The 13,331-nt window shown below is 35.8% G+C and overlaps 1 protein-coding gene across 1 annotated transcript; it reads right to left on the bottom strand.

Moving 5' to 3' along the window:
* Positions 1 to 866: 866 nt before the first annotated feature.
* On the bottom strand, positions 867 to 5,352 carry LOC110769996 (vacuolar protein sorting-associated protein 20 homolog 2). The gene is made up of 6 exons (XM_021974068.2): positions 5,042 to 5,352; positions 4,476 to 4,628; positions 4,066 to 4,218; positions 2,804 to 2,887; positions 1,209 to 1,356; positions 867 to 1,123 (listed from the first exon to the last, which is right to left on the bottom strand). The coding sequence occupies exons 1-6, from the start codon at positions 5,141 to 5,143 to the stop codon at positions 1,098 to 1,100; spliced, it is 666 nt and encodes a 221-aa protein (XP_021829760.1). The 5' UTR covers positions 5,144 to 5,352; the 3' UTR covers positions 867 to 1,097.
* Between the last annotated feature and the right edge of the window lie 7,979 nt (positions 5,353 to 13,331).

Below are 13,331 nucleotides of genomic sequence, written 5' to 3'. Positions count from 1 at the left end.
TTGTCTTTAAGCTCTTCATCCATTCATCCAAATTAGGCCTTAACATGCTTGAATTGCATGAATTATGCTCTCTAAAGCCATCATTATTACCTAAAGCTCAATGAACTGAAAGATAAACACAAAAAGGATTAAAAGCACAAGTTTAACTCAAAAACATAACCAAATCATAAGTTAAAAGGGTACAAAATGATATGTAATTTATGCACCGATCACTTACATCGACAAAAAGGAGACTAACTCAGGTGATACATGGTACTTAGACTCTGGCTACAGCATTCACATGAGCGGTAACAAACTCTTATTCTCTGATTTAGATGAGACTTCTAGGGAGAATGTGAAGCTTGGAAACTAATTTGTGTCATGGAGAAGGGTAATATTAAAATTATGAAGAATAACAGCATGCACACTATTACTGGCGTGTTATATGTTCCAGCACTCAAAAGTAACTTGATTAGTCTTGGTCAATTACAAGAGAAGGGTTGTGCTATCATCATTCAAAAGGATTGTTGTCAAATTCTTCATCCACAGAAAGGCCTTATTGCACAGGTCAAGATGACAGGAAATCAGATGTTTCCTTACACACTCAGGCTCGACATGCTAATCAGATATGTCACAAATCAACAGTACCAGATCCTTCATGGCTGTGGCATTATCGATATGGGCATTTGAACTTTAATGGGCTAAAAACCTTGCACCAAAAGAAAATGGTGCAAGGACTTCCACATATTCAATTTCCCTTGAAGGTTTGTGAGGATTGTATCATTGGCAAACAACATCGTGACTCATTTCCTAAAGAGCGCACATGGAGAGCCACATAACCACTGCAGTTAGTCCCTTCAGACATTTGCAGGCCAATTAATCCCACATTGAACGCAACAAAAGGTACTTCATTACTTTTACTGATGACTACAGTAGAAAAACATGTGCAATACATATCTGTACAATCCAATTTGGGGCGAAAGAAACAAGCACACAATCAACGTTCTCCACACAAAAATAATTTTTGCTGGTACATGCTTGGATGCAGAATCGATGGACAGTTTAAGTTTGTAAACAGCTTTGACAATATGTAAACCTAATTCAACTGCTCAATCCAATCAAGCCACCAATGGTTCTTCCATAACTGCATATTCAAAAATATTGTCAAGCATTTGCAATTGAGAGAGAGAGAGAGAGAGAGAGAGAGAGAGAGAGAGAGAGAGAGAGACCTTTTTTCTTAGAGGCAACTTCGGTATCATATGCGACCGCATCAGGTGCATCTGGTGCTTTGGTTGGTACATCGGGAAGGTCCAACTTCTCATCTTCTTGAGGAGATACCACAGAAGCAGGAACTTTAGGCAGATCTTGAACAGTGATCTGAAAAAGGGAGGGGGAGTTTCAATTTTAGATGAGACAATATTATGTGCTATGCGGTGGGTGGCAATGTGCCAACATAGTGAAACCAACAAAACAATAGACAACCTAAAAGAAGAAAGTACATGCCATAATTTGATATATAAATAGTTCATCAATGATTTAATTGGTAACAGAAAATCTGCAAGATCCACTTTGAACACACATGAAGATCCATTCAGAGACCTCAAACATAGGGCCCAACAACAGTCATTGTAAAACAACAAAACGCCCACACAAGGAGTTCATATTCATCCTGTGTTTCGTTTGAAAGGTAAGAGAGCCACGTGGGTAAGAAATCATAACATATTCTTAATGTCAAAACCCCACCCAAGCATGGATTTGAATTAGACTTTCTTTAGATTTTGGACTAAAAACTAACCTCTTGGGGGATTTCTATACGAATTTTGCATCAAGTATACAATTAGTGAAAATCCATGGTTTGGATCATAGGACCACATTGTAGAATGGGTCTCACAAGAAAAGAACGGCATTTTTTTTTAAGTTATTGGGACATTACATTGTTGCACAATATATAAGGTGTGTATTTTTATTATTTTATTGAAAAAAACATCATAGACCATGTCCTGTCCATCTTTAGCTCACCCTCCACTCATTCCGACACTTTGCCTCCATACCAGAACCAACGTATGAAGACAAGATTTTAAAAGCCAAAAGTCATGAGCAAAGGAAAAACATCCAAATTTTAAATTTTCATTCTCCAACCTCGCCCCTTTGCCCTTTGCATCTCAGTGTCCCCAAAATAACTATAAACACAACCCAGAAACTAAAAGGGAAAACTAACAAGAACAAGAAGAAGACAAAAGAAAAAATATCAAGGAAAAATTTTAAATTTACGTATCTAATTTGAAAATGATATTTTTAATAGACCCTTTCATACTATTGATTTACGTATCTAAGTTAATGGACCCAGAAACTAAACCCTCATACCACAAGTTTGATTTCTCAAGAATTTCAACAAGGAGAGAGAAGAAGGTGAATAAAGGAGGGTTTCAAGAGAGTGAAGAGTCAAGTGAAGGAGAAGGAAACTAACTTTACCATTTTTTGGCTGAGAAAACTAACTTCACCGTTAATTAAGGTAATAGAGGGATAAAACACTGCTTGTACATTGCGCAACAATTTAATGTTCCCAATAACTCAATGAAGGAATTGCTTTTTCTTTTTTCCTTTTTTTTTTTTTCTTTTTTTGAAGCATGTAGACCTTCAGATGTTTTACAGTTACCGAACATCCCAGTTGCAAGTGACAAGCAAGTGGGATATGGCACTGCACCTCTTCCTATTCTCTATCTTAGAAGTCCTGCAGTAACACTGCTGGAAAAGGGATGATGAGATGCCAAATTGCAACGTTCTTAGGATAGGTGAGAATGTTATTAGAACAGAAATACCATACCTGAGCTTCCAAATTCTCAAATTCTGCCAAAACATCCTCTTCATCTTCTGCTGATAATTTCTCCCCCAAAATTGCATTAATTTCCTATCAAAATTATGATAGAAATGGCAGAATTTATTAAAAAGAACAAATTAAGAAAGAGAAGATGCTACTCAAAGATGAAGCTGAAGTTTAGATGTCATCATTGATTTATAATAAGCCCATTACAGCAATATGCACAAATGAGGTGAAAAACACAGGAGCAGTGAGTTTTTTATGAGATCACAGAAGCAATAAATAAAGTAGCTATCTCTCATCAAACAAGGAGGGGATGGAAAGTACGGCCATTACACGGTGGCTGACCATAGCTTATAGATATGATCCTTTACATATGGCTTATTTTCAGTTCACCATTCCATGGTTAGCATATAGATACGATCCCTTACATGTAATACATTTTTAAGAAAATCAATTCACAATGATCCATATGCAATTTTATTTGGAGACTGAAAACAAGAGCAGTACATAAGGGGTTAAACATAAGTGAAAATAGCAATAATATGCCAGGGTTTCCTCCACTGCTTGTGGGAACAAGAAGTACATGAAAACAAAACCAACATAGAGGTAAATATGCACTCACATCTTTCTGTATTTTTTTATAAACTAGAATTTGATGACTTTTTTTTGGGTGGGGGGGGGCGGGCACACTAGGAGATTGGGTGAGCTGAAGGTCATGTCACTTTTCAACATATGGCTTATTTTCAATTCACAGCATGCCTATATATCCAGTGCAGAGATATGATCCTTTACATGTTCAACACCCTTTTTAAGAAATTCATGGTGCATTTTTTTTCGGAAACTCAAAACAAGGGCATGATATCCTCCACTGCCTATGAGGAAAAGAGGAGGGAAACAAACTCAACCTAGAAATATTTCCACAACTCTTCATTTATAATAAAAAACAACAGCATTCCAAGCATTTCGTCTCCCATACCAAAGAAAGAGAAAAAGAAGGAAAACCTCAGATACTAAAGTACCCTTATAAGTGTCTAATATGAGAGAGAGAGAGAGAGAGAGAGTATGAATTGGCACATAACCAACACCAGAAATTTTAATACTTTCTACAAAGAAAAAAAAAAGCTTCACAAATGGCCAAAAAGTGTTTCACAGAGAATCTCATTCTAGGAATGCAATCCAAGCAAGCTCAGTTGAAGTACTAAATTTTGAAGTGCGGAATAAATAAATAAAAACCAACAAAATAAAAGAGAAGAAGTCAAGCTCACATCTTGGTAAGCTTTAGCTTCATCAGTATCATCCATTAGCTTTTGAACATCCTCAAGGTTGATCTCACTTTGTATGGCTTTAATCGCATTATTACCAGCCTTCAAACTCTCAAATACAGCTTGCTGCTTGCTTGTCAGTTCAATATCTAGCAACTGAACCAAAATGTATAGTGGAGTGTCAAAATGTTTTTATCTTCAAAAAATATCAACTTCTAAGTAGAGCAGAAACAAACAGAACTAGGTCATTACTTGCTCACATGCAGTAACAAAATCAAAGCAATCTAGGCACAAATGTAAAAGTATTCAATGGGATGAAATGTTCATAGGATTAACTCTTACCAATGACCACAAAAGAGCAAACAAAATTGAAACAAACGAAAGAAGTTGCACGGTTGCGTTATATTACTCACCTGTTGCTCAACATTGATAACCCAGGTATCTACTTGCTTCAATAAGTCTTCCTGTGCTTTTTTCTTCTTTAATGCTAACAAAGCTCTTTCCTTTTTCTTTTCGCGAATCAAATCCCTTGCAGCTTGCTTTTCGGCTTCAATTACAGCTTCAAGCTGGAAAAGGTGGATAACAGAAATGGAACCAACATAAGAAATTATAACAAATGCTGTCAAAAATCATCTAGATATGTGAACCCAATTATTATCCTTCATCGAAAATTCAAACGCTTATGCAAATTCACATCCTTAATAAAACTAATTTTCTCCACTTATCAAAAACAAACAAAAAAAAACTTTTAAAACGCAAACTATGTTGACCATTTTCAACTGTTAATTTCCTGTTGCCCGTTTGAGATCAGAGCGCCAGTTTCCCTTTTCTCAATATTACCACTAACCAACGAGAACATAAACCAAAATTTTACACAGAACCCACAACAGAAATTTTAAAAAAGAAAAATCGCAATTCACAAAACGTGAAAGTATTAAGAGATAATTGAACATCAGAAAAAAAATAGTAATAACTGTACCTGTTGTTGGTACTGAGCAAGCTTGCGTCTCTGAGTCTTGAGAGAGAGAATAGCTCGATCGACCTCGGTGATCTTAGGCTTCTTCACGAATAAATTCCCCATCTATTCGTATATCATATCGGGTTTGCCTTAAATATGAAGAATTCTTATCGAATTATAACTATGTATATCTTAGTATCATAAAAAACTTTCTTCCAATAAACCAAACCCAAGATTGGGTTTGCTTCGAAACTAGACTTGAAGACGATGAAGAGGCTATTTTAGTCGGAGAGTCCTCCACACAGCAAAGCCAGTTGTGATGTTCGACTTTTGACCATAAAGTAAGAAATTTCTTTTCTATTTTTTGGGAAATTCACCTAAACTTTTAGGGAAGCCAGTTGGGAAATTTGCAAAAACACTGCCTAAACTTTTAGGCATATGCACTATTACACTTGAACTTTTAATTGTTATTTTTAACCATCTAAATTTTGTAAATTATTGTAATTCACCATCTATGTCTAACTCCTTTGAAATTTCTGTTAAGTTTAAGGGTATTTTTGTCCTTTCATTATAACTAAAAATAAATGTGAAAAACAGAATTTTTTATATATAAAGTTAACCTAATTATACCACACCTTCTCCAAACCTTACCCTACCGTACTCTATATTTCTCTGTCTCTTGGACACCTTCTCCAAACCTTACCCTACCGTACTCTATATTTCTCTGTCTCTTGGAATCTTGACGTGGGTTATTGAAATTGAATTGCAAATACAGTTATAGACCAACCAAGCTCTATCTTGCTAATGGAATCACAACCCATTTCTTCTGTGACAACTCACAGAACAAGGAAATTTAGGCTTAAATCTCCAACTAAAAAGACAAAGATTTGGAGATCATAGAGGGCTTAACTGCTTGGTTATTTTTATGTTTTTTTCATTAACTTGCAGTTTATTATAGGTGTAAACCATGTATCCTTATCGTATAATGTATAGCCTGGACCTGGATTAAGGTCAGGAACTATACTAGATCTTCGGGTTGAGATGCTCTCCGAAAGAGACTTGCACACTTCAAACAGTTATCAGAATATGAGCGAACTAGGGTTTGTCCTAGTTGAACTCCCTCCGATGGTTAAGTCAGAAGTGGTTTGGAGGTGGAGAAAATGGATATAGGGTTTTTAAGGGGAGAATATTAATTACCTATGTCTTGATGTAGGTGGAAGGTATTTATAGAGGGGAGAAGGAGAGACTAAGATATCTTTAAGGAGGAGATATTTATTTCCCTTCCCCTAAGTGGGACTGAAGTCACATTAAATGATCTATTCTGATCACCATGCTACTTGATAGGGATCAGGTGGTGAAGCAACACGTGACTTTGGATGGGAGGCACATTAAATGATCCCTCTCCACCAGGTTGCCCACTAGGGATCAAAGGGTGAGGCGACACCTGGCCTTGGATGGGAAGTGCATTAAATGATCTCCTCCCATTGCTAGGTTGTTCATCAGGCGGATGGAGTGACTGACTTGACAGGGGTCCGATCAAGCCTATATGTCGTCAATGCGCCTCTGGTCATACACGGCACCACGGTGGTCGGGGCAATGTTCAAATGCCCGAGCACTGATTCGCACTTTGTCCCGTCAGCTTTTGGCTGGGAGGCCTTTTATCGACGCTTGAGGCATCATATCTGCTTGGGTCGGTATAAGGGTAACCCAGCCATGAAATGGCCACGTGGCGTTCTGTAATAAGCTCGGCTCACAGTGGTGGTATGATCCATTAACAATAGGCATGTCCATTATAAGGACTACACTTGTTTTAGAACTAGTTTGCTAATGGCAAATGTTTATGACCTTTTTGGGATATTTAGCAAGGAGTATGTAATACGAAGAAAACTGTTTCCTTCCCAAAACTATGATGAAGTTATAAAATTCAAGTTCTAGTCTTTGATGTTAAATTTTGTGAATTTGCTAGATATAGGGGAAGAGAGAGTAATTGCAATTTGATTTTTTTTTTCTTTTTCAAAATGAAAACTTTCATTGAATTGAACAACAAGCCAAGAAATGCAGGAAGGTAAAAGATTTAATGATAGGACCATGGCAATCTGATAATAAGTGGAAGAGAAGTGTTTAAATTTTCTATCTTATAACTTCTTCATTGTCATGCATTGCTTAAGTATATTCCTATTATTTTGTGTCAAAAAAAAAGAAAAAGAGAAGAAGGTATATTCTTATTATTATGTGAAGGAGAATCATACATTGTGGAATGGGAGGGGGTGAAAAGCAAGGGGGTGGCTACTGGTGATGTGTTCCAAAATAAATTTTGGTTGAACACTGATGCATAGGGTGGATTAACAGTAATGACATCTTTCTTTATTTTTTTTAAAAATTATGTTTTAAAATTATATTTTTAGTTATAAGGAACATATGAAAATACCTTTAAACTTAACGGAAAGTTTAATGGGGTTAGACATAAGTGGTAGATTGCAACACTTTACAAAATTCTGGTCGTTAAAAATAAAAATTAAAAGCTCAGGTGGTATTGCCGCACTTGCCTAAAAGGTCAGGTGGTATTTATGAAAATTTTCCTGGAAAAAAAAACAAAATCACATGTGCATACCTTGATTTAACGGAAACTTTAACGGAGTTGATGTAGGTGGTGAATTGTAACACTGTGCAAATTTTAAGTTGTAAAAAATAAAAAATAAAAGTTCAGGTAATAATGATGCACATACCCAAAAATTCAGGTGATATTTATGCAAATTTTTTTTTTTAAGTTTCAATTACAAACCTGTACATAGCACTACGGCTCATCAATGGGCCGCCCCGGCCCAAATTTAATGGGTTTGGGCTGGGCTGAGTCGGGCTTTAAAGAGGAGAGAGAAAATACCGAGTCGGATTTTATTAGAAAATTCAAAGCTCAAGCCCGACCCATGGACTGGGCTTGAGAAAGCCCATTAGGCCGAGCCGGGCCAAAACGGGCCTACTTCAATCGAAAAAAATCATTAACTTAATCATAAGGGCATTTTAGTCCAAATTTGAGATTAAACTCACTTAATTCCAATATTTTCACATCAAACCAAATTCATAAAACACCCAATAAAGTCACACAACTTAATAAGATTTTCCACAAAAATAATAAAACCAAGTATTATTTTTGAGGTTATTACATAATTAGACCGTAATACGTTTTAAGAAATAATTTAAAAAAATAATAAGTATCAAATTATTATTATTTTTTTAAAAGGATGGTATGTGATAGAAATTTTTAGTACCTGCACAAACAGGGTTAAAACTCCTATAAAACTTGCAACAAGGTTATTGTAGTATAAATGATTCTCGCAAGGTCGTTCTCCACAGGGATTATTAAATAACTCGTAGCAAACCAAATTCTAATTAATTATTGTAAAAGAGAAAGTTGAGATGTTTGATTTTAAGACCTTAACTTAAAACGAATTTAACTAATAAAAATAAAGCAATATGCAAAATTAAAGCTAAGAGCAAAAGAAACAGTTGTATTTTTAGAAATCAAATTAAGAAAGCACTAGGGATTTGCCGTCACCTTAACAATTCTATATAGTTCTCCCAATTACTTATGACCTATACATGCATATTTCAAAGGTTAGGTATTCCTAATATATGCCTACTTGGACCCCCAACATAGAGTGTATATCACACATGCAATTCGTCTGTGGTATTCAGATCAAATCTAAACATACATGACTCATTAAGTTCTGTGAAACCTTTTGACAAACCATGCAACCCTTAAGACGTGGTATTCATCCTAAGTGAACTTGCACATATTAATCACAAGAAGCCTTCGTCAATTTCAGGGACCGACCTCCGACCAAAATTGCATCCAATTACTTTTCTAAACATCCTAATGGTGATCAAGCATCAAGACACTTAGATAGTTTAACCCAGTGATGAATAATTCGAAAACTTGCATGCATATCATCATAAGCAAATTGGACAGAGACTACATATTCTTGCTAAGGCTCGTGGCCTCACCCTAGCAAAAGAAAGTTAGTTACGCATGTTCAAAATTAAAACCAAAGAAAATATCATTCGAATGAATAAGAATAAAAACACCTTGAAGTAGAAGTTCTTCAAAAACCCTAGCAAAAGTCGCGTTCAAAAGCCAAAAGAGAGGTCCTAAATTTGTTGTGAAAAAGAACTTAAATACTTCCTAAAACCTAGCTGCTCAATCCCCACAAGGAAACTCAGTTGAAATAAGATAATACTAGGATATAGAGTCCAAATTGGATTAGGAGAATCTGCCCACAATCTGCCCAGCCACGTTTTGGCCTCAAATCTCCTCCAAATCCGGCCCAAGATAGCTTGCTTTAAAGATAAAAAAGTTCTAAACACTTCTCCAGAATTCGTCCCTAAACCCTAAGTGACTCACGAACGTCCTCCAACTGGAATTACTCCAAAATTCGTCCATTTGATTATGTTTTGCTCCAGAAGAAGTCGAAAGTCCTATATTGGAAATATAATTCAAAGTATCAAAATTCTTCCAAAATATTAACCAAAATATACTAAGAATAGGGTTAAATATATAATATAAAATATACCCATCAGTATGAATAAATATGCAAATGTTTGGTGATATGTTCAAGAAAAGCATGATTATATTTCGTGGTACAATTATGTTTCGTGATATGATTATATTTGGTGATATGATATGTTGTTCATCTTATTTTTATATGTATATAATTGTTGTATTAATAATTGACACAAATTAATGTGCTAATCATCCAATTATAAACTAGGAATGAGTAAAGAAAAGTAAATGAAATGAAACAAATTATATATGTGAATTAAGTGATATAATTCTAATCCTAAACTCTTATTTATACATTATTATATATGTATGCGGGCCTAACAGGCCGGGTTTTTGTGGGCGGGCTAGGCCGGGCTTTCTTGGACTTAACCGGGTTGGGCCTATGGGCCGAGCTGGGCTTCAGACACCCAAGCCCAAGCCCAAGCCCAACCCAGCCTAAGACAGTCTGGGCCATCTCATGAAATTTCGCATCAACATACGTGATCAAAAAACAAGGTATAAAGGAGGTATTACAATATTGTACATCGAAGAATCCATCCCATTTGGTGTGTTTCCTTATGTGATTTGTTGGCTGGACAAGAAATCGTGGGGAAGAAGATCGAAGAGAAGGAAAGAAGAAGAAATTGAGTAAGTCCAAGTGGTTGAAGAATAAGTTGTACAAATTTTTTAAGTTTAATTACGAGGAATAACATAATAGTTGGGCTATTGTTCGGTTCATTTTTATACATAATTTTTCATGTTATTCACCCACTATTTTGAGTTAGTTCTTGACATTTTATAGCTTTTTACTTCCTTTTTGTGTTTTCTTAGATTTTACCTTGGTTGGAATGAAAATGAGCTAAAAGTGCATTATTAGTTATAAATTCTGTTTTTGTTCATTTTCGTAGGTGAACTTCTTGGCCTGGGATCAACATGCTCTGGTGCTCGGATGAGGTCATGATCTTCATGAGATTTGTTCCAATGGATGTTAACTACAACATATCCAAATTTGAGCTCCATTGGACAAGTATTGCCTATCCAACCAATCCAGCATGTTACCACAGCTCTGGAAATCCGGATTTGGCCAGCTTTTACCTCCTTTGTGTCATCTTAATTTCTTGTTACCATAACTCTTGGTAACAAGGAATTACCTTTGTAAAAGAGATATTTTCTGAAGTATTTGGCATCTTTGTGAGTCAATGCTTCATAATGGCAAGGGGACAATGGGCAAAAGCTTTAGAGAAAGAATGAGTTTTATATTAAAAGTGTGAGTAGGAAAAGATGGGAAAAGGAGCAAAAGCAATTGGCAATCAGATATGGAGGGAGCCTTTGAACGTGGAAAGCAATTCAATTCTGAATTCTACAGATTGAGAGCAGATTTTGGAGAGTTTTTGGAGCTTGGAGAAAGCCAAGGTGCAGCCAAGAAAAGTGGAGAAGAAGACTTCCACCATTGATAATCTTGAAGCTTTCATTATTTTCTGAAAATCTGTAAACTCTTTCTAATTTCATTTTGAGTTTGTATTTGAAATAAGTATGAGCAACTAAACTCTATAGCTAGGGCTTAGGTTGAAGCCCTAAACATGATTACCTTATTGTTTTGATACTTGAGTGTATGAATTTCTAGATATTGTTGATGAATTCCAATTCACCAAATTAATCTATCCTTGATGTGTGTTTTTCCTTGGTTGGCCATCTTTGAAAGCATGCTTCTTGAGATTGTTGGGATTATGTGTATCTTCATGTTATCCTAAGCAATAAATGGATGAAGTAAGAATCATCCATGTGAATTGGTTTCTTGAATACCTAATGTAAACACCATGCTATTAGGATTCTTGTGATGTTCATATTCTCTTTGAACTTAATGGGTTCTCCTTGTAATTGAATCAAAGTACGAACCATACCTAGGTTCGGTTATGGGGAGGGCACAAGTATTGTAGCACGAACCATGCACTTTACGTATATTAGAGAGAATCAATGCGTCTTGAGCCACGACCCATGGCCTTGATTGCGAACATTTTCATCAACACGTTTAGAGTTCATCACTTGAGTATTCATGAACTTGGGTAGAATTGTTTAGGGTGGATTCCGAAACTCTAGTGTTTGTTACTTTTTAATTCCACTCTTTGATATTTCATCTCTGCCTTTCTCATTTAAATTCAAAGTCCATTTACTTTCATGCAATAGAAATAGGTCACTTGAAACAAATCAAAACCCCCCCCAATGTGTGTGTGAGTTGTGTGTTTGATACGTGGTGTGTCTTTGATACTGAATTTTATTTGTTTCCGTAATTGTTTTGGACTTTTGGTCCGCGTTGTGTTCTTGCATTTTCTGTTCTGAATCCAACCGTATAAAGAATGTGAATTTTCGACGTATGGTTGGAAAGTTATAGGCAAAACACTGGACAGAGGTCGAAACTGAAAAACAGAAAAACGAATCTGCCCAAAAACGACCGGTCGTTACTGTTCACGACCGGTCGCTCATCACACGTTTATCGAAATTTCGACTCTGCCGAAAAACGACCGGTCGTCACTGTTCACGCGACCGGTCGTCACTGTTCACTGTTCACGGCAATGTTCATGTCACTGTTCACTGTTCACGGCACTGTTCACAGGTGATAAACAGGTGATAAAATGGCGATAGAAAATGCTGTTTGTGTTTTTCTTTAGTTTTCTTGTGTTGTTTCATTTCTTTTGCACTTCTTTACTTATTTTTAGTTTCCATTTTGCATTTGCGTATTTGTGGTGTGTCAATTAAGTGTTCTTTACGTACTCAAATTAGAACTTATAGGGAGCCGACAAGTTCTTCGTGGGATCGACCCCGTACTTACATAATCTATACTTCATTAGATTCGTGCACTTGCGGGTATTTTTAATTGGTTGTTTGCACATTAATTTGTGTCCTTTTAGGAATGCAACAGCTATCTAATGATATGTAATTTGATGAATATAATTTATATTAATTATAGAATTGACATAATCAATTTTTTTCCCTTAAGATTGACATAATCAATATCTTATTTAATTAAGTATTGAAAAAAATTAAGTAACATAAACAATTTTAATTATAGACTAAATATTTATGAGAGATATACTTAAGTCGTAATTCCAACCTGTGTGGGCCTGACACGTTTGCGCTACATTAGGTACAAATGAGTCGGGTTGAAGATGGCCATCGACACATATATCATGGAAGTGGGATCAAAGATGGCCTAGGACACATCATCTTTCATATTGGTCCCAACAATTTGTAGCAAAACCACAATACCCTCAATGAACAAGGACAAAGTTAGAAATTGTTTAGCACAAAGTCATATTACTACTATTACATTTGTTAATACAAGTCGCCGAATATAGATAGCGAGCAAGTTTCCAATTCAAGCCTAACATCCAAGACCCTCCTGATCTGCCCTCAAGTGCCACTGCCACTACCATATTAATCAATGACCTCATCACATATATGAGCATCGTAAGCGAAAGAGATGCTTCAGAAGTGTTACCCTAATAAAGACACAAGGAAGAGAATGAGAAAGACTTTAGAAGATGAGACCTATGAAATTGAGTTGTAAAGACTCGGGCCTTTATTGACCCAAAAAAATAAAGACTCAGCCTTAGTTCCTAAAAAGGAAGTCAAGTTACATTATTCTCTAAAGTTTTTAACGTAAATGCTTTTTAACATGGCATTTATTTCTAGATTGTTTACTCTCGCAGATTTGATAGTTTTGTTGAGATGCTTTTTAGCAATTATATAAGTGCATAATAGTATAATATAGGTATT

Source organism: Prunus avium, chromosome 4 (assembly GCF_965620075.1).
Source record: "Prunus avium chromosome 4, drPruAviu1.hap1.1, whole genome shotgun sequence".
In the NCBI taxonomy this organism is placed as follows: Eukaryota; Viridiplantae; Streptophyta; class Magnoliopsida; order Rosales; family Rosaceae; genus Prunus; species Prunus avium.
This window is presented reverse-complemented; position numbering and strand designations above follow the sequence as displayed.